The sequence below is a fragment of the Suncus etruscus genome, chromosome 18 (genome assembly GCF_024139225.1).
Source record: "Suncus etruscus isolate mSunEtr1 chromosome 18, mSunEtr1.pri.cur, whole genome shotgun sequence".
Classification (NCBI taxonomy): Eukaryota; Metazoa; Chordata; class Mammalia; order Eulipotyphla; family Soricidae; genus Suncus; species Suncus etruscus.
In genome coordinates, this window is record NC_064865.1 from 2,404,420 (window position 1) to 2,429,195 (window position 24,776).

Here is a 24,776-nt window from a genome sequence, read left to right on the forward strand (position 1 = left end):
GGGCAAGGGGCATCAGCTGTCCACCCGTGGTGAGCTTGGGGCTTCTTTTTTGTTTGTTACGGGTCAGACCTGACAGTGCTCAGGGATAACTCCTGCCTCTGCACTCAGGAATTACTCCTTGCAATGCTCCGAGGACTTTATGGGATGCCAGGAATTGAACCCACATAGGCTGTGTGCAAGGCAAACACCCTACCCACTGTGCATCTCTTTGGCCCTGTCTTGGGGCTTCTGCTTTCTCACCACACCCACTCTGAGAAGTGGAAGAGCTCTATTCTGGTCCATAGAACTCCCCTTCAAAGAGGGGAATACAAAGTCACAGCTCATACCTTCTCTCACATGGGTGAGCTGGTCCCCTGGCATGGTAGAGGCAGCCCAAACCAAAGGGCAGGTACCCCTTGCCTGCCAGGAGTACCTGCTCCTCTCTCTAATCACAGCAGTATGGAAGGCACACGAGCCTAGGAAAAAAGCTTCACCTTCTGACATTTTATTATGGTAGCCAGCCCCAGCCTGGCAGCCTTCAGCCCACTCCAGAGCTACCGGAAGGTGGAGAAGCTCTGGGTGTTTGTGCCAGAAGCGTAGGGCACACCCCGAGAGCGGATCTGCAGGGTATGGAAGGTCAGAGGGGGGTTGGGGCCCGAGGAGCCTGGGTTCAGGGACTCCGTTTGCGGCTCCAAGACCGTCACGGGGACAGCGTAGGACAACATCTGCGGCCGGTCCTCATGGCGCTTCACTGTGCCCTTGCCCAGGAGGTGCAGGATACAGGCCAGCACGTCAGTGCTGCTGCACGTGGCCCCCTGCCCCAGGCTGCTGACCATAGCCCGGGATGGGCACGGGCCCTTCTGCCAGGCCTCTAGTACCTGTGCGAAGAGAAAAGGGGTGTCCAGGGCCCAGATACCAGCAAGACCTGCCCCACCCAGCTTTGCAACTGGCCAGACAGGAAGTCTCCACTGTTGGGGGAATCACCCCTCCCGGCTACACCCCCAGGCTCCGAGGGACCCTCTGCCCCACCAACCAGGCAGACCAGCCGGTCAATATGCAGCCCCTCCGCTCCCTGGCCCTTGAGGATGCGGACGATGAGGCAGTTCAGGAGGTTCCTTCTCTTCTCCATGCTGCGGCCCTCCTCATCCTCCGCTGTCTGGTATGTCTGAGGGGGAATGAGCCACACGCTGCCCCTCCTGGGCTGGGGCTCGTCCCAGTCCTCTCGAATCTTGAGCAGCCCTGTAAGGAGTTAGGGTCATGGGGCGGGAGGGCAGAGGAGGCGGGTTCAGAAGTCAGGGTCCGTCTGCCCACAGGCCTACCTCCGGGGACATCCTTGGGCTCGTGCAGGTCCAGGGGACCTCGAGAGGCTGTCAGAGGCCCGATGGCCTGGTCCAGGATGTCGGGAGAGAGCCCGGACAGCACTCGAAGGCTCTCCACAGACACGGCCTGTGGGGGAGGATTGTGGCTCTCTCATACTCGAGGCCTCTCCAGGGGCGGGAAAGGGACTGGGAGTTGAGGTGTGGGGAGGAAAAGGTGAGGGTGACGGCAGGGCCTTGGGGATCCAGGCTACCGGCAGGTCATTGAGGTGCAGCAGCAGCCACATCTGCACGGTGGACACGTGCAGGGTCTGGTCCCCGAACTGCAGCTCTGCCCGGCCCAGCCACGTCCACTGCAACCGCTTTGGCGGGCCCTGCTCCAGGACCGGGTAGCTCTGACCTGGGGGACCAGGAGAGGAAGGCTTTGTCCCCTTCCTTTTTGACATGACACCCAGATCCCTTGCCTATCTTCTCTATGCCTGTATCTGGGTGTACCCCAGGGAGCTATGGCCCACCCCAGGTCTAGGTCCGGCCTTCCATATTCTTTTCTATTAGTTTTTGGGCCACACCCAGGGGTTACTCCTGGTTCTGTACTCAGAAATTGCTCCGAGCAGGCTCGAGGGACCATATAGGATGCCAGGGATCAAACACGGATCAGTCCTGGGTCAGCTGCACGCAAGGCAAATGCCCTACAGCGTTGGTATCACTTCCACATTCTTTTGTGTGTTTTGAGGCCACACCCAGCAGCGCTCAGGGGTTACTCCTGGCTCTACACTCAGAAATTGCTCATGGCAGGCTTGGGGGACCATATGGGATGCCAGGATTGAACCCGGAACAGTCCCAGGTCTGCTACATGCAAGTCAAATGCCCTACTATCACTCTGACCCCAAATTCTTCTTATAGTTTCAGTCTGAGGCCATTGTGGGCAGGTCTAGGGCACTCCATTAGCTGAACTATCTCCTCTAATCCAAATTACTTCTTTTCTGTTTCCTTCGGAAGCCAAAACCAGGACACAAGGCAAAGCCAGACTCTTGAAACTGGAGGAGCGCTAGCATGGGTACTAGGGCACTTGCCTTGCACACAGCCAGCCAACCTGAGTTCATTCTCCGGTATCTCATAGGGTCTCCTGAGCCCTGCCAGGAGTAATTCCTGAGTGCAGAGCCAGGAGTTAAATCCTCAGCATCTCCAGATGTGACCCCAAACCAAAACAATGGGAAAGGAACATGCCTTAAAGGCAACCAGAAAAACAAACATAACCAGAAGGATCAACCAGGACACCTGTCAGAGAAGAATGACTTTAAGGGGAGCAAATGCCATTTTGGGTGGCCTCAGGGGCATTCCACCTCCATCCCATCAACAGTCAGTAAGTATCCTGGGTCTCTTTTTCTTTACAGTCTGGGTATCCCTATGCTACTGGGGCCATGCTGTGCTGAGGGCTGAAATCCAGAGCTTTATACTATCAGTTCAGTCACATCTTCATCCCTCCTCCTGGGTCTCTCTTTTTTTGTGGAAGTCACATCTGTCCAGGGGTTACTCTTGGCTGGAGGGGAGTGACATCAGGAGGGGACCAATCAGTGCCTGAGTTGGACTTGAGCCTCCTACATATAAGTGGTATGCTCCAACCCTTTGTTTGTTTTTGTTATACCCAATGATGCTCAGGGCTTCCTCCTGGCTCCACACTCAGACATCCCTCCTAGCAGTTTTTTTTTTTTTTTGGGGGGGGGTCACACTCGGTGGTACTCAGGAGTTACTTCTGGCTCTATGCTCAGAAATTGCTCCTGGCAGGCTCAGGGGACCAGATAGGATGCTGGCATTCGAACCACTGTCCTTCTGCATGCAAGGCAAATGCCCTACCTCCACGCTATCTCTCCAGCTCCAGCTCCAGCTCCTAGCAGTCTTAAGGGACCAAATGGGACGTAGGGGATCAAACTCAGGTCTACTCTCTGCAAAGTAAGCTATGCACTCACGGTGTTATCGCTTTGATCCCTGCTCCAGCCCTTTCAGCTACCAGACATCAGTCCAGACTGTTAAGTCTGAGAGCCTCTAACCCCAAAGTTCCAGCCCTCTCTTTTCAAGCCCATCCACCGCCCCACCGCCCCAAACTCAGATCCCTTCCCAGCAGCCCACACGCCTCCTCACTCACTCTTGTTGTAGAAGTTGGAGTACCGGTTCAAGGTGCCCCTCAGGTAGGCGGGCAGGCAGGTTCTGGGGTTGAGCGTGCGGGAGATGGAGGCGACGGGCCAGCAACGCGGTGCCAGCACCAGCACGCACACGTCGGGCATCACCCCTTCATAGAAGAGGTCCTCATTCTCGTCCTCCTCCTCCTCCTCCTCGGGGCCTGCTGCCTCTGCTAGTGCCCTGGCTTCCTCCGCCTTCCTTTCCTCCAGCTCCTGGACACCTGCCTCATGGCCCACCTAAGTAAGGGGAGGAACATGAGGGTCCCCGAAGCATGGGGCAGCACTAGTGGGCGGTGTGTTCCTCTCCCGCCCCTCCCATGGGCCACTGAGCCTGCCGGGGGAGCCCCCCACCTGCATTTTCTTCTCCGTCTCCTCCAGCTTTAGGAGCTCCTGATCCAGCCGCTGGAGCTGGTAGATGTGGAACTGGCGCTGCAGCTCCTCGGAGATGCTCAGACTCCGCAGCATCTGCTGGGGGAGGCGGTTGGGGAAGCAGAGGCCGATCTGCTCCAGCACGGCCCCCTCCAGCCAGCTCGAGCCCATGCCCAGGAGACGGTCCGCCATGTAGTGTCTGCAGCACACACAGGCCAGGGCCGGCCTCAGGGGGACCCTCGGCACGGCCTCCCCGAAGTCCCCCCCCTGACCCAGGTTCCCTTCCCGCCCATTATCTCGCTGCCTCCACCTGCGTCCACTCACTGGTAGTAGTGCTCAAAGGTGAGGGCGATTTCCTGGCCGCTGAAGGTGAGCACTGTCTCCAGGCATCGCTGCAGCTGGGCCAGCATCTCTAGCCCACGGGCCCCGCCGATGCGGCTGCCCTGGATCCGCTGGTCAATGTGTCGGGCAAACTGCTCACTCACCTAGGGGGGACATGGCACAAAAATTGTGGTCGTGACGGATTGAGGGGACAGGGCAGCGTGGGGAGGATAGAAAGGAGGGAGAAACCAGCCGCCAGCAGCCCCAGTCACACAAAGTTTCCTAGGGGGGCGGAGAGATAGCACAGCGGTAGGGCCTTTGCTTTGCAAGCAGCCGACCCAGGACCAGCGGTGGTTTGAATCCCGGCATCCCATATGGTCTCCCGTGCCTGCCAGGAGCGATTTCTGAGCACAGTGCCAGGAGTAACCCCTGAGCGCCGCCGGGTGTGACCCAAAAACCAAACACCAAAATAAAAAAGTTTCCTAAAATGTAAACAAACATGAGCAATTCGAAAGTGAAAACAAGAATAAGGGGATTCAGCACATGCTTTGCAGGCAGGAGGAGTCCAGGGCTCCCTCCACAGCTCTACAATGTCCCATGAGCACTGATGGGTGTGTCCACCCAAAGAAAACTCACACAAAAAAGAAATTTAGGGGGCCGGCAAGGTGGCGCTAGAGGTAAGGTGTCTGCCTTGCAAGCACTAGCCAAGGAAAGACTGTAGTTTTTTTTTTTTTTTTTTTTTGGTTTTTGGGCCACACCCGGTAACGCTCAGGGGTTACTCCTGGCTATGTGCTCAGAAGTTGCTCCTGGCTTGAGGGACCATATGGGACACCGGGGGATCGAACCTCGGTCCGTCCAAGGCTAGCGCAGGCAAGGCAGGCACCTTACCTTTAGCGCCACCGCCCGGCCCAGGAAAGACTGTAGTTTGATCCCTTGGCATCCCATATGGTCCCCCCAAGCCAGGAGCAATTTCTGAGCTCATAGCCAGGAGTAACCCCTGAGCGTCAAACAAGTGTGGCCCCAAACCCCCCCCCCCAAAATAAACAAATTTAGAATATTGACTAGGGGTTGGAGAGATTGTCCAGTGGGTAAGGTTTGATCCCTGACAGGCCATATGGCAAGGAATGATTCATCAGGGCAAAGCCAGGAGTTAAGCTCTGAGAACAGCTAGGTGTGGTCCAAACAAACAATAATAATAAATAAAATAAAGGCTGGAGAGATATGTGAGGCATATGGGACCAACCACAGTCACACTCCCACATCCCATTTTCCCCTCACCAGGCCTGGTGCATAATGGGAGGTCCCCAGCACAGGAGGGCCCAGCACTACATTCTTGGGCTCTTACATGAAATCACTGGCCATCACCAGAGGTGATGAAGCACCCTTCCTGAGCACTGCTTGGGGGGGAGGGGGATCTTCCTCTCAAATAAGGAGAATTCATAATATGAAATCATGAAAATGAAAATGGCTGGAGTGATAGACCAGCAGGTAGGGTATTTGCCTTGCATGCAGCCCAGGTTCAATTCCCAGCATATGGTCCCATATGGTCCTTGAGCCTGTCAGGAGTAATTCCTAAGTGCAGAGCTAGGAGTAACCAATCTTGAACACTGTTGTGTGTGGCCCCAGAAACAAGAACCAAACAAGCAAACAAAAAAAGTCATAGGCTTTGAAGCTGAGAACGTGGGAAGCAACGGAGATACCCAGTTCTGGCCAAAATGCTTAACCACGTGAGTCCCCACCCCCGGAAACTGAACTCTCAGGAGAGAATTCCTCTTGCTTCAGTTCTTACCATAGTATCGGACACATGTTAAGCACATTTACTTATGTACTGAACAGAATGTTGGGAGAAATTACAGCTACAAAAATTTTGTGAAAGTTTTATTTGCGGGCCCGGAGAGATAGCACAGCGGCGTTTGCCTTGCAAGCAGCCGATCCAGGACCAAAGGTGGTTGGTTCGAATCCCGGTGTCCCATATGGTCCCCCGTGCCTGCCAGGAGCTATTTCTGAGCAGACAGCCAGGAGTAACCCCTGAGCACCGCCGGGTGTGGCCCAAAAACCAAAAAAAAAAAAAAAAAAAGAAAGAAAGTTTTATTTGCTTCTTCAAGAGTGAGGAGAGTACACCCGGGATGTTCGGTGGCTACTCACAGTTTAGTTCTGAGGGCCACACCCAGGGAACCTTTGGGACCAGGCAGTGTGAGAGGGAACTCTGGCGTCCTGCATAGTAGCATCACTGCACTTAAGTCTTGTTCGAAAAAGTTTTACATTTTTGGTTCCGGAGCCACACCTGGCGGTACGCAGGGATCACGTCTGGTGATGCTTGAGGGACCACACTGGGTGCCAGGAATTAAACTGGGGTCAGTTATATGCAAGGCAAACACTTGACCCACTGTAGTCTCTCCAACCCATCTACTTGAAATGTGAACAAAGAACAACCTGATTAGGCTTTCGTTTATTTTTGGTTTGGGGTCAGACCATACCTGGCAGTGCTCAGGCATTACTCCTGCCTGTGCTCAGGAAACCATATGGGATGCGAGGGATCTAACTGTTTGCACCCTACCCACCACGCTATCTCTCGGATTCCTGAAAAGGCTTTTAACACAAAGATCAAAACATACCAAGCCATTTTTCCATGGGTAATAATACAATTTTAAAAAGAAGAAAAGAAGCCAGAGAGTGTTTTTCAGTACTTGCAGGTACACTGTTCCATCATGCATAGAGAGACGTCAAGATCTATCAACATAACCGCCTACAGTCCCTATCTGATTTTGCCATTTCATTTGCTCCAGCTATGTGGAGTCCAGGAGCTCCTGGGAGCACACTGAGCAGCAGGAACTGAGCTCAGAACCTCACAGTCACTGCTCAGCTTCCTCCCTGGCCCTTTTCCGGGAGGCTCTAGCAGCAGGCTAACAGGGTCGCCTCGGTTCTTCTGCTCACTGGAGATTGTACAGCCTTGGCTCCTAGAAAAGAGCTTTAACCCTCTCAGCCACTTTCCAGGCCCTCGCTTTTGAGCTGTCTGTGTTTCGGCGGCCTCCCAGTGGTGCTTAGGAGTCCTGCGGGTCTCTTACTGTGATCCTCATCCAACCTGGCCAGCAATTCAATGTAAGAGTTTCAGGATGTAGGGTTGTTCAGGACTACAGTGCCAGGGATTACCAGGTCCCCCTGTTGGCACTGAGGGCCACCCACACCAGTGCTTGGGGCTTCCAAGGCTCCACCAGGAGAAGCTTGGGGGACCCTGTGGTGCTGGGTATTAATTAAACTGAGTTGAATGCACAAAAGGCACATGTCTTTACCCTGGCACCCACTTTTTTGTTTTGTTTTGTTTTAGGGCCACACTCAGTGGCACTCAGGAGTTACTCCTGGTTCTGCACTCAGAAATTGCTCCTGGCAAGCTCGGGGGACCATATAGGATGCCGAGGATCAAACCAGGGTTTGTCTGGGGTTGGCTGCATGCAAGGAAACTGCCCTACTTGCTGTGCTATCGCTCCACCCCCCACTTTTATCTTTTAAATTGTATTTAATTTTAGGCACTGAGATTCATAGTAATATTAATGGCAGGGTTTCATGCACAAAATATCTCAGCACCATACCCTCCACCAAAGTCTCTGATTCCCCCCACCACTGACCCAGTGTACACTGCACATAAACCCATCCTATTCTCATCATTTCTTCTTTTTCTCTGGGGAGGGCATGCCTGGCAGGGCTCTGTGCTCAGGGATCACTCCTGGTAAAGCTTAGGGGACCATTATGTGGTGCCAGGGATTAAACCTGGTTGTTGTATGCAAAACAAGTGTCTTACCCACTGCACTATCTCTTTAGCCCCCACTTTTTTTGGGGGGGGTAACCTGGCTATGCTCAGGGGGCTATCTGATGTGCTGAGGACTGAACCCAGGTTGGTTGTGTGGAAGGCAAGTATCCCACCCACTCTGTACTATCACTCTGGACACACCAGTTTTTTTTTTTTTGGGGGGGGTCACACCCGGCAGCACTCAGGGGTTACTCCTGGCTCTATGCTCAGAAATCGCTCCTGGCAGGCTCGGGGGACCATATGGGACGCTGGGATTCGAACCAATGACCTTTTGCATGAAAGGCAAACGCCTTATCTCCATGCTATCTCTCCGGCCCCTCACTTTTTTTTTTTTTTTTTTAAAGAGGAGCCATACCTTGCAATTTTCAAGGGCCTCCAGAGTTACACAATGAGGTACTTGGAGGGGACCACAAGGTGCTAGAGATGAAACTCAGGGCCTTAGCCATATATCTGCTCTAGTATTTGAACCATTTCCCTGGTGCCTTTCCACTGTACAGTTTGTTTTGTTTCATTTTGTTTTGTAGCCACACCCAGGGATGCTCATGGCTTACTCCTGGCTCTAAGCTCAGACGTCATGCCTAGCAATTCATGGGACCATGTGATCAGGGATCATACTCAAGTTGGCGGCATGCAAGGTACATGCCTTACCTTATTGCTCCAGCCCCTCTCTTGGATCTTTGATACCATGGTTAAATACAAGTCTGTATTCTTTGTGGCAGGGGAAAGGGCTATTTCGGGGAGAGGAGAAGTTATGGGCAGAGACATAGGGGAGGCATGGGTAGGAGCTTACATGGGCAGCTCTGAGGAAGGGCAACTTCAGCAGGGCCTTGGCACAGCCATTCTGCAGTGCAAGCAGGAAGGCTGCACGCGGCCCGAACAGCTCATCTCCGGCCTTGAGTAGGTTGTGGAAGTGTTCACAGTAGCGTGGCACAAAGTCATCGTCCTGCCAGTGTGAGGTCAGGAAGCTGTTGACCTGCAGGAGCGGGCGGGCGATCATGTGATGGGGCGTCCCCAGACTCGATATGTGTTCCCCTTCACACCCCCAGACCCTGTGGCTCACCTGCTCCTCCACCACAGCCTGCCAGCAGCGGCTCACATTCTTCATGATGCTGCTGCAAAGCCCTTGTGTGGCCAAGGAGCTCCAGTTGTGGCTTCTGGTCTTGCCCTCTGGGGACAGAGGGAGAGGCAGGGTAGGATGGGAGGTGTAGCCCCTCAGTTCCAGGGTCCCTTTCAAGGGTGAACAGAAGGGAATGTCCCTGACACACAACTTTCAGAAGCGATGGATACACACACACACACACACACACACACACACACACACACACACACACACACCTGCAGTGCATAGGCTAAGCCTTACACACATCTGCATGAAGAACAGGCTGAGCTGAAGAGAGGGCAGGGGTACAGATATAGTGGAGAACCCCAGGAAGGTCTCCTGCCTGCATGCCCACACTCACTGGGTCGAGGAGCGGTCGCTGCCTTTAGGGGTGCCTCAAAGGACTCCACGTGCACCAGCAGGTGGGTGAGGCGGCGCACCCGTGAGGAGAATGCTGCAGCGCGGCTCTGGGGGTTGTGGGCCGCCTCACGACACTCCAGGTACTGGTCCAGCAGCCAGCCCAGCGGGCTAACGCCATCCTCATCTAGAGAGCGGGAGAGCAGCCAGGGGACAGTGTGTCCAGGGCGGTGGGGAGACATTGAGAGGGAAAGAACCCACACGGAGAGAGACTGGAAGGGAGGGTGAGGTCAGTGGCACCGGGGAGCAGAGACAGGGGCAGTGGAGCTGGGGATGAGCTGGGAGACAGGTGGGGGTGCTGGAGGTAGGGACAGCAGGAACGAATGAGTGCAGGTGTCAAGGAGGGTGGAGAAGCAGGGGCTGGTTTGTGGGGGGCAAGCAAAGGCTGGGCGGACCGGGTTGGGTGGTTACCGGGGGAGGTGATGTTCTGCACCAGGGGGCTGACCAGCGCCTCCCAGCAGGTCCTGCCCAGGGCTTGCGTGGCCTCATCATCAGGGAGGAAGCGGTCAGCAAAACTCTGCTCATGGCGCAGAGCCCCAGTGAGTCTGGGAAGAAGAAAAGAACTTGAAGTGTTTTCATTTTTGTTTTTGGCCACAGCCAGCGGTACTCGGGCTATTCCTGGCTCTGCTCAGGGTGACTCCAGTGGTGCTGGTGGACCCACTTGAGCTCTTATTCTCTTTTTTTTTTTTTTTTTTGGGGGGGGTCACATCCAGCAGCGCTCAGGGGACACTCCTGGCTCCATGCTCAGAAATCGCTCCTGACAGGCTCGGGGGACCATATGGGATGCTGGGATTTGAACCACCGTCCTTCTGCATGCAAGGTAAACGCCTTACCTCCATGCTATCTCTCCGGCCCCCTGAGCTCTTATTCTTATATGTATATAATATATATAACATATATACATTATATATATATATATATATACATTATATATATATGGGTCCTAGACCAAAGCAATAGTATAAAGAATAGGGTACTTATTCTGCATGTGCAGATCCAAGCATAATCCCCGGCATCCCATATGGTCCCCAGCGACCACCAGGAGTGATCCTTGAGTGCAGAGCCAGAAGTAAGCTCCAAGTATAGTTTTTGGGCCACACCCAGGGGTGCTCAACAGTTATTCCTTACTCTGTGCTCAGGAATCACTTCTGGTGGGCTCAGAGACCATACGGGGTGCTGAGGATTGAACCCAGATTAGCCAAGTGCAAGGCAAGTGCCTTTAACACTGTATTATCTCTTTGGCACCAACGAAACATTATTTTACAAAGCAGGGTCTGGACCACTCAAGGACATGAGCGTTCTTGGAGGATGGTCCCACATTCTCAAAATTAGAAAGCGAGATGAAGACCATTTCAAGGACACCCTGAATGCCCACCATGGTTATGTAATGCCGCAAGACTCAACTGTAGACAGGGCTCTATTTTCCTCATCATCTGTGCTAACTCTCTGGCCCTAGAAGTTCTTTTGAGTGTCTGGGATGGAACCTGAGTGTTCTCCCTGAGCCTCTTTCCCTCTCCCAATGGAAGCTAGAGTTGTACATCACCCCAGTGCCAACCACCCTGAGATGACAGGAGAACTGGCAGCAAATAGCACACTCTGCAGCTCCATGCCCCAGCTCCCGCTCCTAACCAACACCACTCACTCCCAGCCCCCAGAGCAATCACCTCAAGTTTTGTCTTTTGATTTTTTGAGTCAAACACTGCTATGGAACTCAGGAGTTACTCCTGGCTCTGTACCCAGGGACCACTTCTGGCAGTGCCTCAGGGGACCATATGGTTGCCAGAAATCCAACAGGTGGCCAATGCAGGTTGGCCACATACAAGGCAAATATCCTACCTGCTGTGCTATTGCTCTGGTCCCCAATCACCTCTCTTTATACCTTATCTCCTCCCCAACTGCAGAACTCTCTAGACACTCCCAAGAATCAGGTTAGCCTTCTGTCTCATTTCCTCATAGCAACTTCGGCCCCACTCTCTCACACGCCCATGTTCTTACTCACCTGGAACTCAGGTGCAGGAGGCTCCTGCGGTCCTCTACGATGTCCTGGCTCCAGGCCTGCGACCGAACCATGTAGAAGAGGCGCGTGTGCTGGCACAGCTGTTCCCGGAACACGGGCCAGAATGTGGACTTGGGGCCCAGGATCTCCAGGCCCCGGATGCGTGTGTCGATACCGCCCTGCAAGGTACACAGGCCCCTTTGCACCTGCGCTCCTCCTCTTCTTTCTATCCCTCCTCCTGGGGACAGGGTGCATCATCCGCACCTCAAAGCCTCATCCCCAGCAGCTCTGGCTCTGGAGATGCACCAGAGGCCTGAGTTCGAGGCTGAAGTCCCGGCCATGTCCTACCTGCTGGCAGCGTTTGATGCGGATCTGGATGACGGGCCAGAAGCGGTTCAGGTTCTCCAGGAGGATCACTCGGCTGGCAGAGGGCAGCACATTCACCTGGCAGGGCACCGGGGGCTATCACCTCCACAGACACAGGGCGGGGGAGTGGAGAGAAGCCAGCGGTGCTGTGCTCTCTCGATCCCCTTCCTGTCCCCAGTCCTTAGGCCATGCAGGTTCTGATATTAGGATTCTCCTGCCACTGTTTTTACCCAGGGCTGGAGACCAACCCACACATAGAACAAAGGACCCCACTTCCCAAAGGGCTCCTGAGAGAGCAGTTGGGGCATTTAGGCATCTGGGCAAGAGGAGACCTGCAGGGTAGAGGAACCTTGTGGCACTGGGCCCCTTACCGAGTTGAGTTCCGTGTTCAGGGCATTGACACGGTCGCCCCCGAGCACGACCACCCGAGCTGGCATGTAGCTAGAGTCTTCACTGGTCACAAGGAGATTCAGCTGCCTATGAATGCAAAGGAGGAACCTGTCAGAATGGAACCCAGCAAGCAGCATCAAGGGGACCCCTTCCTTGGTAATGTTCAGGGACGCTCAGAGTTGGTGGAGCTGGGAGGCGGTAGGTGCAAGATCCCCAGGTTCCATTCCAGGGACCACACCCCCACCCTGCCCCGCCAAGATGGGAAAGGCGGCTGGGCTGCAGGGAGGTGAGCACCTGACCAGCACGTTCTGGCGCATGTGAACGGTGATGTGGTGGGAGCCAGCGCTGCCATTGGACTCCCAGTAGGTCTTGGGGTTGCGGTCAATCAGCCTGCCAACACGGTGTGGGTTGGAGGACACCTCCACCTTCTTCCAGCACTTGTCTTCCTGCATGTTCATGCTGGAACCTAGGGCGGGTGGAAGGGAAGGGTGATCTGAGTGGCTGGTACCGAGGGCGACTGGTGACAGCACAGGAAATGGGAACATGGAGGTGGGCACACACCCTGGCACAGATATCTGAGGAAGACGTCAAAGAAGGGGGTGTTGATGGGTCGACAGGTACGTCTGTTGTCCTCAATCTGGCCCAGCACCATCTGCAGCCATCAAGGGAGACAGAAAGAAGAGGTGCAGGGAAGAGAAGGATCATGGGAAACACAAAGCAACACACCACAATGAAAGGCCCCGTGGCAATGGGGCTTCCTCATCTGGAAGGACCAGATGGAATAGCGGGAAGAGGAAAATCAGGGACCCCAGTGCAAGACTCACCGAGGCTCCCCATTTGAGGAATGACCCTCATGCCCCTGCCCTGCCCGTCTCCTTTTCTTCCACACATCCCTCCTCCCTGTGCCTTGCCTTTCCTCCTGACCTGGATACAGCCCCCCAGGATGTTGGCCGTGAGTTTCCGGTAGAGGTGGGCATTCTTCTCACACTGGAACACCATGTCCCGCAGCTCCTGAGCCAGCTCCAGTTTCCCCAGGTACTTCTCCAAGGCCTTGGAGATGGCGTCCCGGGCTCCCAGCTGGTTCAGCACCACGGCATAGTCCTTGCTCACGGAGGCCAGACGGTGCAGGAAGGAGATGAGCTCCTGGAGCACCTGCAGGAGTGGGACAATAGGGTGGGAAGAGCAGAATGGAGACAAGCAGAGGGAGGACCATGAGGACAGCTCAGAGAGAGGAGCGCATGTTGTGTGGGGGAGCCCCGGTTTGATCCCTGTTCCCTGAGCACTCTTGGTCATGGCCCCAAAGTCAAACAGAACGGGAGACTTGGGAATCAAGTAGCGTTCGAGATCCAAAGATAGAAATGGGAAAGATAGGTGATACCCTCAGTTCTACTGATTCTGTTGACAGCAGGCTCTGTAGGAATCTTCCTACAGGGGGACGGGACTCTATCTAGAGACTAAGCAGATTGAGCTGGGTTAGACTGGACTGGAGGGGGCTGGGAGGGATGTTATATATGGACACTGACCCACACGTTCTCCAGCCCCTTCCCAAGCCCTCTGTACTCAGGCTGTTGCACCCTTCTTCACCTCTCCTCGTCCCACAGGCCCAGCCCACAATGTCTACTGAGGCTTTAATGTACTATATGGTATTATTTATGTTTCATACACATTATCTGTTATTAGTAGTCTATAGAATTATAGTCATATATATTAGTCATATACTATGCTATGTAATATATCTCTAATTGTATATATATATCAGAATTATATATATTCCATATATAATATATGGAATGTGTCTGATGGTAGTGGGGGGACCATATATTAGTACTGGAGGAATTGAACCCTGAGCTTCTACATGCAAAATATGCAGAGTCCTTTAAGCTATCTATCTCCCTGGCCCTTGTTTTATGTATGAAGCATATATTTTAGGGGTGACAGGAATGGAACCCAGGGCCTGATACATGCAAGGCATGTGCTCTGCAGTTGAGCCACTTTCTTGGTCAGACATATGAGTATGTTTGTATCGAGATAAGGAATATAAATCCTAGTGACTACCCATGAGTGTTTGTATGCATGTGAGTGGGGAATACTAAACAAATGGGGTTCAGGTGGAAGCAAGAATTCTCGGCATATAGCATATGTTGTTTTGGCCTATAAAAAATGGGACTAGGGACCAGAGAGCTAGCATGGAGGTAGAGCGTTGGCCTTTCATGCAGAAGGTCATTGGTTCGAATGACCTTCCCATATGGTCCCCCTGAGTCTGCCAGAAGTGATTTCTGAGCAGATAGCCAGGAGTAACTCCTGAGCGCCGCAGGGTGTGGCCCAAAAAACGAAAAGTGACTAGTCACAAAAACATTTTTAACTCATACTCAGCAGTGCTCAGGGCTTGCTCCTAGCTCTTCAGTCAGGAGTCACTCCTGGCAGGCTTGGAGACCATATGGGCTTCTGGGGATTGAACCCAGGTTGGCCGCATGTAAGGCAAGTGCTCTCTACCCATTGTACTACTACTCAGGCTCCTTGATTACCTAGACAAGACAGTATTCAATTTTACTGATCAAGTTCTAGTTTGGTGCTCAGGTGCCTCTCCTGGCTTGGTGCTCAGGGATTACTGCAACGTTGGGGATAAACCTGAGCCTCCAGTAGCAAAGCCTGCATATGACCCTTTAAACCCTCTCTCTAGCCTTAAGCTCAATTTTGTTTCATTTTATTGGGGACAGGGAGCTGGGTCATACTGAACAGAGCTCAGGGATCCTTCTTGATGGTACTTGGGGACCATATGTGGTGCTGGGGAGTGAACCATGGACTAACATGTACACGAAAAATGCCTTAATAACTGTCTTCTCATCTTTACAATTCCTTTTTTTTTTCTCTTTTGGGCCACACCTGTCAGTGTTCAGGGCTTTCTCCTGACTTCACTCAGGGATCACTCCTGGCAGGGCTCAGGGGAATCATATGGAATGCCAGAGATCAAATTCGAGTCAGCTGCATGCAAGGCAAATGCCCTACCCACTGCACCATCTCTCCAGTACTTGTACAGTTCCATTTTGGAACCCAAACCAAGAGCACCAACTCCTCCGTGCCCACCAGAATCCCACCCTGTGCTGTGCTGGTGAGCACCCCAGAGGCTGCCTGACATCTCCCCAGGAGGCAGGGTACCTTTCGGTCAGTGTCTGGGGATCGCAGGCAGGCCACGCAGGCTTCCATGGCCTCATGCCAAGGGAGCAGCGGAGCATCGGGAACATCCACCAGCCGCAGCAGGACTCTGAGGAGCAGAGGGGGTGAGCGGAGAGCCGAGCACACTCAGGAGCACCCCTGGAGCCCCAACCCCGGGCCCAGCCCTCACTTGAGGACATCCAGCTGCAGGGCCTTGTTGGCGGGCGGAGAGTCAAGACTCTGCATCAGAGCCAGGAAGGGCTGTGGCTGCGCAAGGAGCTGCTCCAGGATAGGCTTGACCTCGTTCTCCGGTGGCCTCTCCGAGCTCAGGACTTGCTCCAGCTCCAGAATGATCTTCCCTGCTGGACCGAAGCTCTCAGCTAGGCGCTGCAGGGGTTTGTGGGCACCTGCAGGTAGGAAATCCCTGACTGAAGGAAGGGCAAGTCACCAGAATGGCCGGTGTGAGGGATGGGATATGGAGAGAGATCCGAACTCTTTGGGGTTTTTTTGTCTATTTCTTTGTTTTTGTTTTTGGGCCATACACAGTGGCGCTCAGGGTTACTCCTTGCTCTGAGCTCAGAAGTCACTCCTGGTAAGCCAGGGGGACTATCTGGGAGGCTGGGGATTGAACCTGGGTCAGTCACATGCAAGGCAAATGTCCTATCTACTGTGCTGTCACTCCAGCCCTTCTTTCCTTATTTCTTCTAAGGATAATCTTGATTTTTTTTTTTTTAACCAGAGCAGTGGGTGATGGGTGTAGCCCCATCCCCCCCATTCTTCGTGTAACCCTACTTACAAGAAAAACCCTCCCATTTCTGGGAGGGGTCTTGGGGAGGTTACAAAAGGTTTGGCCTGAGGGGCAAAAAGGGATTTGCATGGATGCAGGATGGAGGACAAAGCCAGAGGAGGAGATGGCTGAGGAACAAGGTACAATGCAGGCTGAATAGGAATCCAGCGTAAAAGGTTATGATAGAAGCCACACATGTTGGCTACGGCATGAATGAATAAAGCTGATATTTCCTGAAGCCTGCTTGTAAGTGGATTTTCTTCTTGCTGCCACCCTGAACCTGTAGACCCAACAGCTGGTGGGGGTTGGAGACACGTGGTGTTGGGACGGCACAGAAAGACCCCTCCATTCATCCTATCACCATCCAACTCCATCCAAAGGGCCTCTTTATTATTTTATACAACAGATGGGAATATGGGGTGTTAGGGATTAAGCCTGGCCAGTCACACACAAAGCAAAGACCCTTTGCATGGGAGCCCCTGCTTGATTTTTTTTTTCCTTTACAAGTTAGGTTTGGGGGCTAGAGATAGTATCAGGGTAGGGTAAGAAACTTGATTTGCATGCTGATAACCCCAATTCAATCTCTTAGCTCAGTGCCAAGAGTGGCTTCTGAGCATGTCTGGGTGTGGCCCAATTCCTCCTTCCCACTCAAAAGTTAAATTTGGGAGATTATAGTAGTTATATTTATTTATTTTCTGTTTTGGGGCCACTTTCAGCCCAGGGGCTCTCCTGGCTCTGAGGTCAGGAGTCATTCTTGATGATGCTTAAGGAACATTATGGGATTCTAGGGATTGAACCATGTGCCAGGCCAGCACCCTACCTGTATTATCTCTTGGTCCATATTTATTTATTTTAAAAAATGTTCCTATCTGTTGAACCACACCCAGAGGGCTCAGGATTTATTCCTGGCTCTGCACTCAGGGGATTCCTGGTAGGGCTGGGGGAATCACATGTGGTGACAGAGATCAGCATTAATGGTATGCAAAGAAAGTACCTTATTCCTATTCTAATTTCCCAGCTCTGCTTGAGAAATTTAAATTTTTGTTCTTTTTGTCACCATTGTTAGTTCTGAGGCCTTGTGCATTCAATAAATTTACTCTCCTGTTTGAGCCAGGCCTCAAATCTGAGGCAGTCAAGAAGCTTTCTATTGAGCCGGAGAGATAGCATGGAGAGATAGCATGGAGATAAGGCGTTTGCCTTGCATGCAGAAGGACAACAGTTCGAATCCCAGCATCTCATATGGTCCCCTGAGCGTGCCAGGAGCGATTTCTGAGCATAGAGCCAGGAGTAGCCCCTGAGTGCTGCTGGGTGTGACCCAAAAACCAAAAACCAAAAAAAAAAAGAAGCTTTCTATCTGGAAACTGCAGGTTAGTTTGATTTTGGTCCACATCTGGATATACCCAGAACTTATTCTGGCTCTAAGGTCTAAAATCATTCTTGGTGGTGTTTAGGGGATCATATGGTGTGCTGAGGATAAAACCCAGATTGACCACATACAAGGCAAGCATCCTATTTGTTGTACTATTGCTCTGGTCTTCAAAACAGCGGAATTTTACCCTATATTCAAAACATGTGGGGAATAAAAAAAACATGTGGGGAGGGGCTGGAGTGACAGTACAGCACATATGGGGTTTGCCTTGCATGCAGTTGACCCAGGTTCAATCTCTCATTCCATATGGTCCCCCAGAGCCTGTCAGGAGTGATTTCTGAGTACAGAACCAGGAATAAGCCATGAGCATATCTGAGTATGGCCCTATAACAAAAGCACACAAACCAAACACACACACACACACACACACAAAGCAACAAACACTTGCAGGAATTTACATGGGCTAGAAGGACCCTCATTTCCTTGTAGCAAGTTTACTGTCATGAATTCGAATCCTGTTATATCCTGCTGTTTGTGATCCCTGGTATTACAAAATAAAATTTTTCAAAAATAGGAGCTGGAGGGGCCGGAGAGATAGCATAGAGGTAAGGCATTTGCCTTTCATGCAGAAGGTCATCGGTTCGAATCCCGGCGTCCCATATGGTCCCCCGTGCCTGCTAGGAGCAATTTCTGAGGCTGGAGCCAGGAATATTCCCTGAGCACTGGCGGGTGTGACCCAAAAACCACACACACACACACACACAAAAAGTAGGGGCTGGAGAGATAGTACAGCAGGTAGGCCACTTCCTGGCATGCAGCTGACCTGGTATGGATCCCCAGAATCTCATAGGGTCCCCCAAACACCACCAGGAGTGATACCTGAGTGCTAAGCCAGGAACAATCCTGAGCACAGCCAGATGAGGCTCTAAAATGAAAGCGAAAACTAAAACAAACTATTTCAAAATATAAAAATACAAAGGGAAGGGTAAAAGTAGATGTGTACACGCATTCACTGCGTGCTATATACTCAGAGAAAGATAAGTAGTATACTTCTACTTCATGGTATACTTGCATATATGTAGCATACTACTCAGCATGCTTCATATACATAGAATATGTATATATAGAACATATGTATATACTATATACTTACATATGTACCTATACATACATATACACACAGCTGTGAGGGCGTTTTTTGGTCTTGCAAGCAGCCCACTGGGTTCAATCTCCAGTATCCCAAATGGGCCTGAGTTCGGCCAGAGTGAGTCCTGAATGCAGAGCCTGAGCACAGTTGAATGTGATCCAAACAGCAAACAAATAAAGCCCCCATCATTTGAAGTTTTTCTCACTCTCTATTTTCCATTCTCTGGAAGAGTCACTCACTCATTCCTTACCTCTGCCTTTCAAATTCTTCCTGCCAGTGTCACCTCTTCCAGAGAGGATCATACAAAGCGCAGCACAGATATGATTCCTGGGCTAATGCCCTCCTAGAGATCAGTGTGCAGAGCTTCGGTAGGCCCTTCACCATTCCCTCCTAGCAGGGATGTCACACCCGGAAGTGTGAGTGTGGTGGGGAGGTGTTTCCCAACAAGGAGTTGGGAGAGAACAATATGGTGCTGGGGATCGAACTCAGGGCACCCCCATGCAAAGCCTGTGCTCCAGCCCTCTGAGCCTTCTCCCCCATGCCTCATCTTTACCTCTGGCTGCATCTGCTAAGCCTGGCAACGGGGCCGGGACTTCTAGCAGGGAGGGGTAGACCGGCTTCCCTGCCAGGGCCTGGAGCCCGAATTTCCTGTAGACGCGGCAGGTGAGCAGGTCCCTGAGAGCGTTGTCACTGAGTCGCTGTGGCAGGGCCAGCAGCAGGTCCTGCGCCAGTTCTATGGGCATGGCCAGCTCAGCTAGGATCTCATCGTCCAGAATCTGTCACCAGGGAGAAGTTGTCATCACAGGTGAAGGATCGCACCCTCCTTCCCACCCCGAACCTCTCCTGGCCCCGACTCCCCGCCAATACCTCCAAAAGTTCTAGATACTTCTCTTCAGCCCCCAGCTCGCTTGCTCACTTCCAGACCCACCCACAGCCCTGGGAGCATCTCTCCCTGCCCGGTGTCCACATGTGGGGCCCTACCTCCCCGTCCAGATGCTCCTGCAGGATCTGCAGGACCTCCTGATGGTTGGAGCCTTCCAACTTGTTGATGAAGAAGAGGAGCTCCCACCACTCGGCTTGTGACAGGTGCTCGTGCTCTTCAGGGTCTTCCTCCTCGGGCGGCACAAAGGGCACCGCGTAAAGCTCGGCCATGGGCCTCCACCGCCATGTGGGCAGGGCTGTGGGAAAAATCACAGGCAGGTCACTGCCCACACAACCCCACCACGGCTCACTGACCAGGGCTCACTGCCGCTTCCACTTAGGGCTCACCTATACCCAGAGATCCACCGAGCACTGCCCCCTGGTACGCATCCGCCTCAACCTCCTCCATGTCTTCCTCAAAGCCCAGGATCTCCAGCATATGCCAATGGACCCAATAGGTCCGGCCTATAGACATCCAGAACACCTGGAGATATGTAGGGGAAGGAGTAGAGAAGGAAGGAGGGCCATATAGATGTTACAAGGGTCAAGGTGCTTGCCCTGCACACAACTGGCCCTGGTTCAATCCCTGGTACCATATATGGTCCCTCAAGCACTACTTGTTCTGAGCACAGACCCAGGAGTATCCCTTGAGCACTGCTGAGTGTGTGTCCCAAACCCCACACTTCACTCAAGACCCCTCTCCCCACAAAGAAGATAGAAAGGAAAGAGAATGTCAGTTAATGATTGGCTAGAAGAGGTTGGAGAGATAGTGGGTGGACACTTACCTTCCGCAGTCTCCCACACCTGCCAGGAGCATCTCTGAACATAGAACTAGGAGTAAGCCTAAGGCATTGCCAGGTGTGACCCAAAGGGTAAAAAGCATCCCTTAGGGACCGGAGAGATAGCATGGAGGTGGGGCGTTTGCCTTGCACGCAGAAGGTGGTGGTTCAAATCCCGGCATCCCACATGGTCCCCTGAGCCTGCCAGGAGCGATTTCTGAGCGTAGAGTCAGAAGTAACCATTGAGCGCTGCCAGGTGTGACCCAAAAACAATAACAACAACAACAACAAAACAGCATCCCTTCCCCCAAAAAAAGAGTGGAACAGGTGCTGAGTATGGTCCTTCTACCCTCTATACTCTGGGATCTCTCAGGTCCCTACCCCACCCCATGCTGCAATAAAGCAAGTCAAATGGCCTCCTGCACACAGTCAGGAATGTGGAAGCACCACAACTAGGAATATGTGTGAGCACAGCGGCTCTCCCACTGGGCATGTGTGTGAATCCCACCGCAACTCAGCAAGCAACTACAATGGGTACAAACACCACGGCAAAAGTGTGTGGCCCAGTGAGCATCACTAGTATGCTTGGTCACCATAACAGCCAACAAAAAGCCAAGAAGAGGGCTCAAAGGAGGGCATAGACTTTGCACATGAGAGGCCCGGGTTCCATCCCTGGTTCCATAAGGTTCCCTGAGCACTGGTGGCAGGAGCACAGGAGCACTGCAGGGCGCGGCCCCCTTAAACAATACAACAAGCGACAAGGGACAGATCACTGAGTATGGATCCAAGAGAGGTACAGAGCCTGGGGCTGAGGTGGGGAGTGCCACGTGACCATGTTTGTCAAAATCTACTAACAGCGACTAGTAGCACAAAAACCAAGAGCCTGTGCTCTGGGGACATCTTGGCATCTGGCAGGGGTTTTGACACACCATCCCTGATGGCATCTGTCACACTTGTCCTGGCCTCCACTAACAGGATCTCTGACCCTGACTTTCAGGTAAGTCCTGTAGTATCAGTTTCTTCTGGGAACAAATCTTTCTAAACTGAGGACCCCTCAGCCCTCCAAATAAATGCCTTCCTCAAGGTTCACCCCTTCTTTATCATCATCTCAATTATTTGGTGACTTGGTGGTTTATTTTTTTTTTAATAGTTTTTGGGACATAGTCAGCGATGCTCAGGGCTTACTCCTGGCTGTGCTCAGGGATCACTCCTAACGGTGCTCTGGGACCACATGGGATGCCCGGGATGGAACCCCGGTGGGCCACATGCAAGGCGAGTGCCCTATCTGCCAATACTATTACTCTGGCCCTGGCGGGTTTTCTTCTTGGATGACCTGCCACTCCCCACCCCACCTATCCTGTCCCACAGATTTCCATCTGTATCCTACCTGTACAGGGGGCACGCCGTAGTTGCTCTGCCGGAACTCGCCCTCATCGCCCGCCCTGACCTCCTCATAGTTGTCTAGCATCCGTACACGCATGCCGGGCTGCAGCGTCTCCCGCACGTACAAGGCATAGGTGTTGCCGCTGGCGAACTCCGTGCGGGGTCGAAACCGCCTGGACCTCCGGAAGGGGAGCTGGGCTTCGAGCCCCAAGCCTGTATCCCCCGACTGGGGCTGAAAGATGGAGCTGGCGGCTGGTGCCACTGGTCCGGGCCGGCTGGAGGCCCAATCCCAGCGCATGGCCTGCACCAGCTCCGAGATCAGGGTGCCCATGGTCATGTTGAACTCCAGCTCCAGCCGACTCCTCTCACCACTCAGCTCCTCGGGACACGAGCTGTTCTGGACTCCGGGTTGCACGCTGTCGTTCAGCTGGTCCCAGAGGGAGGTGACCAGCAGGTAGCGCTTCGCCAGGGTGAAGAGAAGCCTGCCTGGGATCTGTAAGACAGAGTTTTCAGCATCTGTGCTCCTGTCCCCGCCATGTTGGTCCTTGTCCACACGCCTACAGGAACAGGTACACACACACACACACACACACACACACACACAGTACCTGCGGGAACTGAATGCTCCTGTCCCTGCCATGTTGGTCCTTGTCCACATGCCTACAGGAACAGGTACACACACACACACACACACACACACACACACACACACACACACACACACACACACACACACACACACACAGTACCTGCGGGAACTGAATGCCCTCAAATGACATGGGGTGTTCTGAGACTGTGGCCTGTGCAAACAGGGCCAGTAGAACACAGCGGCTGTCAAAATCCAGGTGTTTCTCGATGGCTTCTTGCTGGCTCAGAGAGAGCAGGAGCTGATTCCGGGTCCCTGGAACCCACATCTCAGTCAGAAACTGTTGGTTAACCTCAGCCCTGCCTTCTACTCTCAGCTCAATCCATTGCCACCACACACTAGGAACAGATCTGTTTTAAAACTTGTTCAGAACCAAAAAAAAAGAAAAAAAAACTTGTTCAGAACCAGAGTGATTTCACAACAGTAGGGCATTTGCCTTAATGTGGCTGACTCGGACAGACCCGGGTTCTATCCCCGGCAACCCATATGGTCCCCGAGCTGCCAGGAGCGATTTCTGAGCACAGAGCAGGAGTAATCCATGAGAGCAGCTGGGTGTGGCCCAAAAACACAAATAAATAAAAAAAACTTTTTCAGATATTACACACACACACATATCCTAGAATAGTCTGAGATCCTAAATTATAATAGTTCTAAATTCTGCCTCTCCACAAAAAGTCAAAGAAGTGTGTGTGTGTGTGTGTGTGTGTGTGTGTGTGTGTGTGTGTGTGTGTGTGCGCGCGCGCGCAACTGAACCTGGGTCAGCAAGGCAACTGCACTACCTGCTATTCTATTTCTCTGGCCTGAAACTGGAAGTTCTTCAGGAATCAGCCCTTGCTCAGTTTTCCCCTCTTTTGCACAGATGCCCACACTCACTTCCCACCTCCTTTTCTTTTGCCTTTTCTGACTTTTTTATTTGGGGGAGGGACATACCTAGAGTTGCTCAGGACTTACTCCTGGCTCTGTGCTGAGGGATAATTCCTAGCAGGACTCAGAGGAACAAACGGAATACAAAGGGGTGTGTGAGCGGTTGCCCTTTCAAGCAATGCTCAGGAGGTATAGGAGCTATTTCTAGCAGTACTCAGCACTCAGTTGGATAAGATGGTTCATCGCTTAGGTCAGAAATACAATCTGGGGCTGGAGCGGTGGCACAAGCGGCAGGGCATCTTGCCTTGCACATGCTAGCCTAGGTCGGACCACGGTTCAATCCCCCCCGTGTCCCATATGGTCCCCCAAGCCAGGAGAGATTTCTGAGTGCATAGTCAGGAGTAACCCCTGAGTGTCACTGGTGTGCCGAAAAACAAAACAAACAAAAGAAGAAATTCAATCTGCCCAGTCTGGTAGTACTGGGGCCATGAGCACGGTACCTGGTCACGCTCCAAAAACTATGCAGTGCCAGGATCAAACTGAGGTCCGCACATGGGCACCGACTCCCACACTTTCTCCCCGACTCCCACCTCCTTTTCTTCTAAAGCTATGAGGTCAACAGAATCATTCCCATCCTGAAGTCAGAGGCTCCTGCCCCAGTGTCCTACGAGGCCCTGAGCTGACCCAACCCTTCTGCTTCCCTTTCCTCCACCCAGGGCCCCTCACCAGCATCGTGGGAGGCCAGGGCTTGTATCATCCGGCCTGCGCTCCAGCGAATCTGGTTATCGGGACTACTCAGCATGTGAATGAGCAAGTCCAGGACCTTGGGGTCTTTGAAGACCTCAGCGAGGGGCTCGATGCTGGCATAGGCGCTGAGCACATGGACAGTGTGAAGCAGGGGCGCGGGTGGCGTGGAGCCCACGTAGTCCTCCAGCTGCCGCAGGGCCCGCTGGATCAGGGACTTGACGTCCGTCTCCATCTCGAGCAGCACAGCCTTGTCCAGGGTCCCAGCCTCCCCCGTGGCCGCCTGCGAGGAGGGCCGGACGACCACCTGGCCGTCCTGCCCCAGCATCTTGTGGCAGTTGGCGTAGATCTCGTCGTTGGACATCCACAGCAGGACGTGCTCCGCCTTGCAGTCCACTTGGCTGCTGCCCGCTTCCCCGTCGTCCCCTCGCCGCAGGATGAGCCAGCGGATCTGGTACTCGGGGTGGCCGTCGAGGCCCACCCGCTGGCGGATCAGCTCGTCGGGATAGGCGTGCAGGCCGGGGCCCAAGGGCACTCGGAACTCCCTGTAGCGCAGTTCCCCCACCATGCTGGCACCTGCCCTACGAGGGGAGAGAAGGGACGGGCCGGCTGGGGGCGGGAGGCCAGGCAGTCAAGGACACCCTGGCCTCAAGCAAGCCAAGTGACCACTGCTGTTGGCCCGGGAGGCCGAGCCCACAGAAGTGGCCCCTTGGACAAGAGAGAACAGTGTGTTCTGGACTTCGGGGGA

The 24,776-nt window shown here is 53.1% G+C and overlaps 1 protein-coding gene across 2 annotated transcripts; it reads right to left on the minus strand.

Moving 5' to 3' along the window:
- Positions 1–468: 468 nt before the first annotated feature.
- CUL7 (cullin 7) lies at positions 469–24,609 on the minus strand. 2 transcript variants are annotated; one of them, XM_049764904.1, is made up of 25 exons: positions 24,011–24,609; positions 22,524–22,675; positions 21,779–22,267; positions 19,961–20,096; positions 19,673–19,869; positions 19,245–19,467; positions 15,579–15,795; positions 15,392–15,497; positions 13,160–13,387; positions 12,797–12,887; positions 12,530–12,701; positions 12,217–12,322; positions 11,828–11,923; positions 11,483–11,658; positions 9,895–10,028; positions 9,428–9,610; positions 9,028–9,134; positions 8,758–8,940; positions 4,166–4,326; positions 3,824–4,040; positions 3,439–3,709; positions 1,550–1,695; positions 1,299–1,425; positions 1,013–1,218; positions 469–857 (listed from the first exon to the last, which is right to left on the minus strand). In XM_049764904.1, the coding sequence occupies exons 1-25, from the start codon at positions 24,594–24,596 to the stop codon at positions 534–536; spliced, it is 5,034 nt and encodes a 1,677-aa protein (XP_049620861.1). In that variant the 5' UTR covers positions 24,597–24,609; the 3' UTR covers positions 469–533. The 2 variants fall into 2 exon arrangements, 1 of the variants encoding a protein (XP_049620861.1); XR_007491191.1 differs by lacking the exon at positions 1,299–1,425 and having other exon boundaries at positions 717–857.
- Between the last annotated feature and the right edge of the window lie 167 nt (positions 24,610–24,776).

Bases quoted from the DNA above. Each gene is read 5' to 3' on its own strand.
- CUL7 (XM_049764904.1), bottom strand. From the start codon at position 24,596: ATGGTGGGGGAACTGCGCTACAGGGAGTTCCGAGTGCCCTTGGGCCCC. The intron at 15,796-19,244 runs GTAAAGATGAGG...TCCTACCTGCAG, and splicing joins CTTAGCAGATGCAGCCAGAG to GTGCCCACAAACCCCTGCAG. The intron at 12,702-12,796 runs GTGTGTGCCCAC...CACCCGCCCTAG, and splicing joins CCTCAGATATCTGTGCCAGG to GTTCCAGCATGAACATGCAG.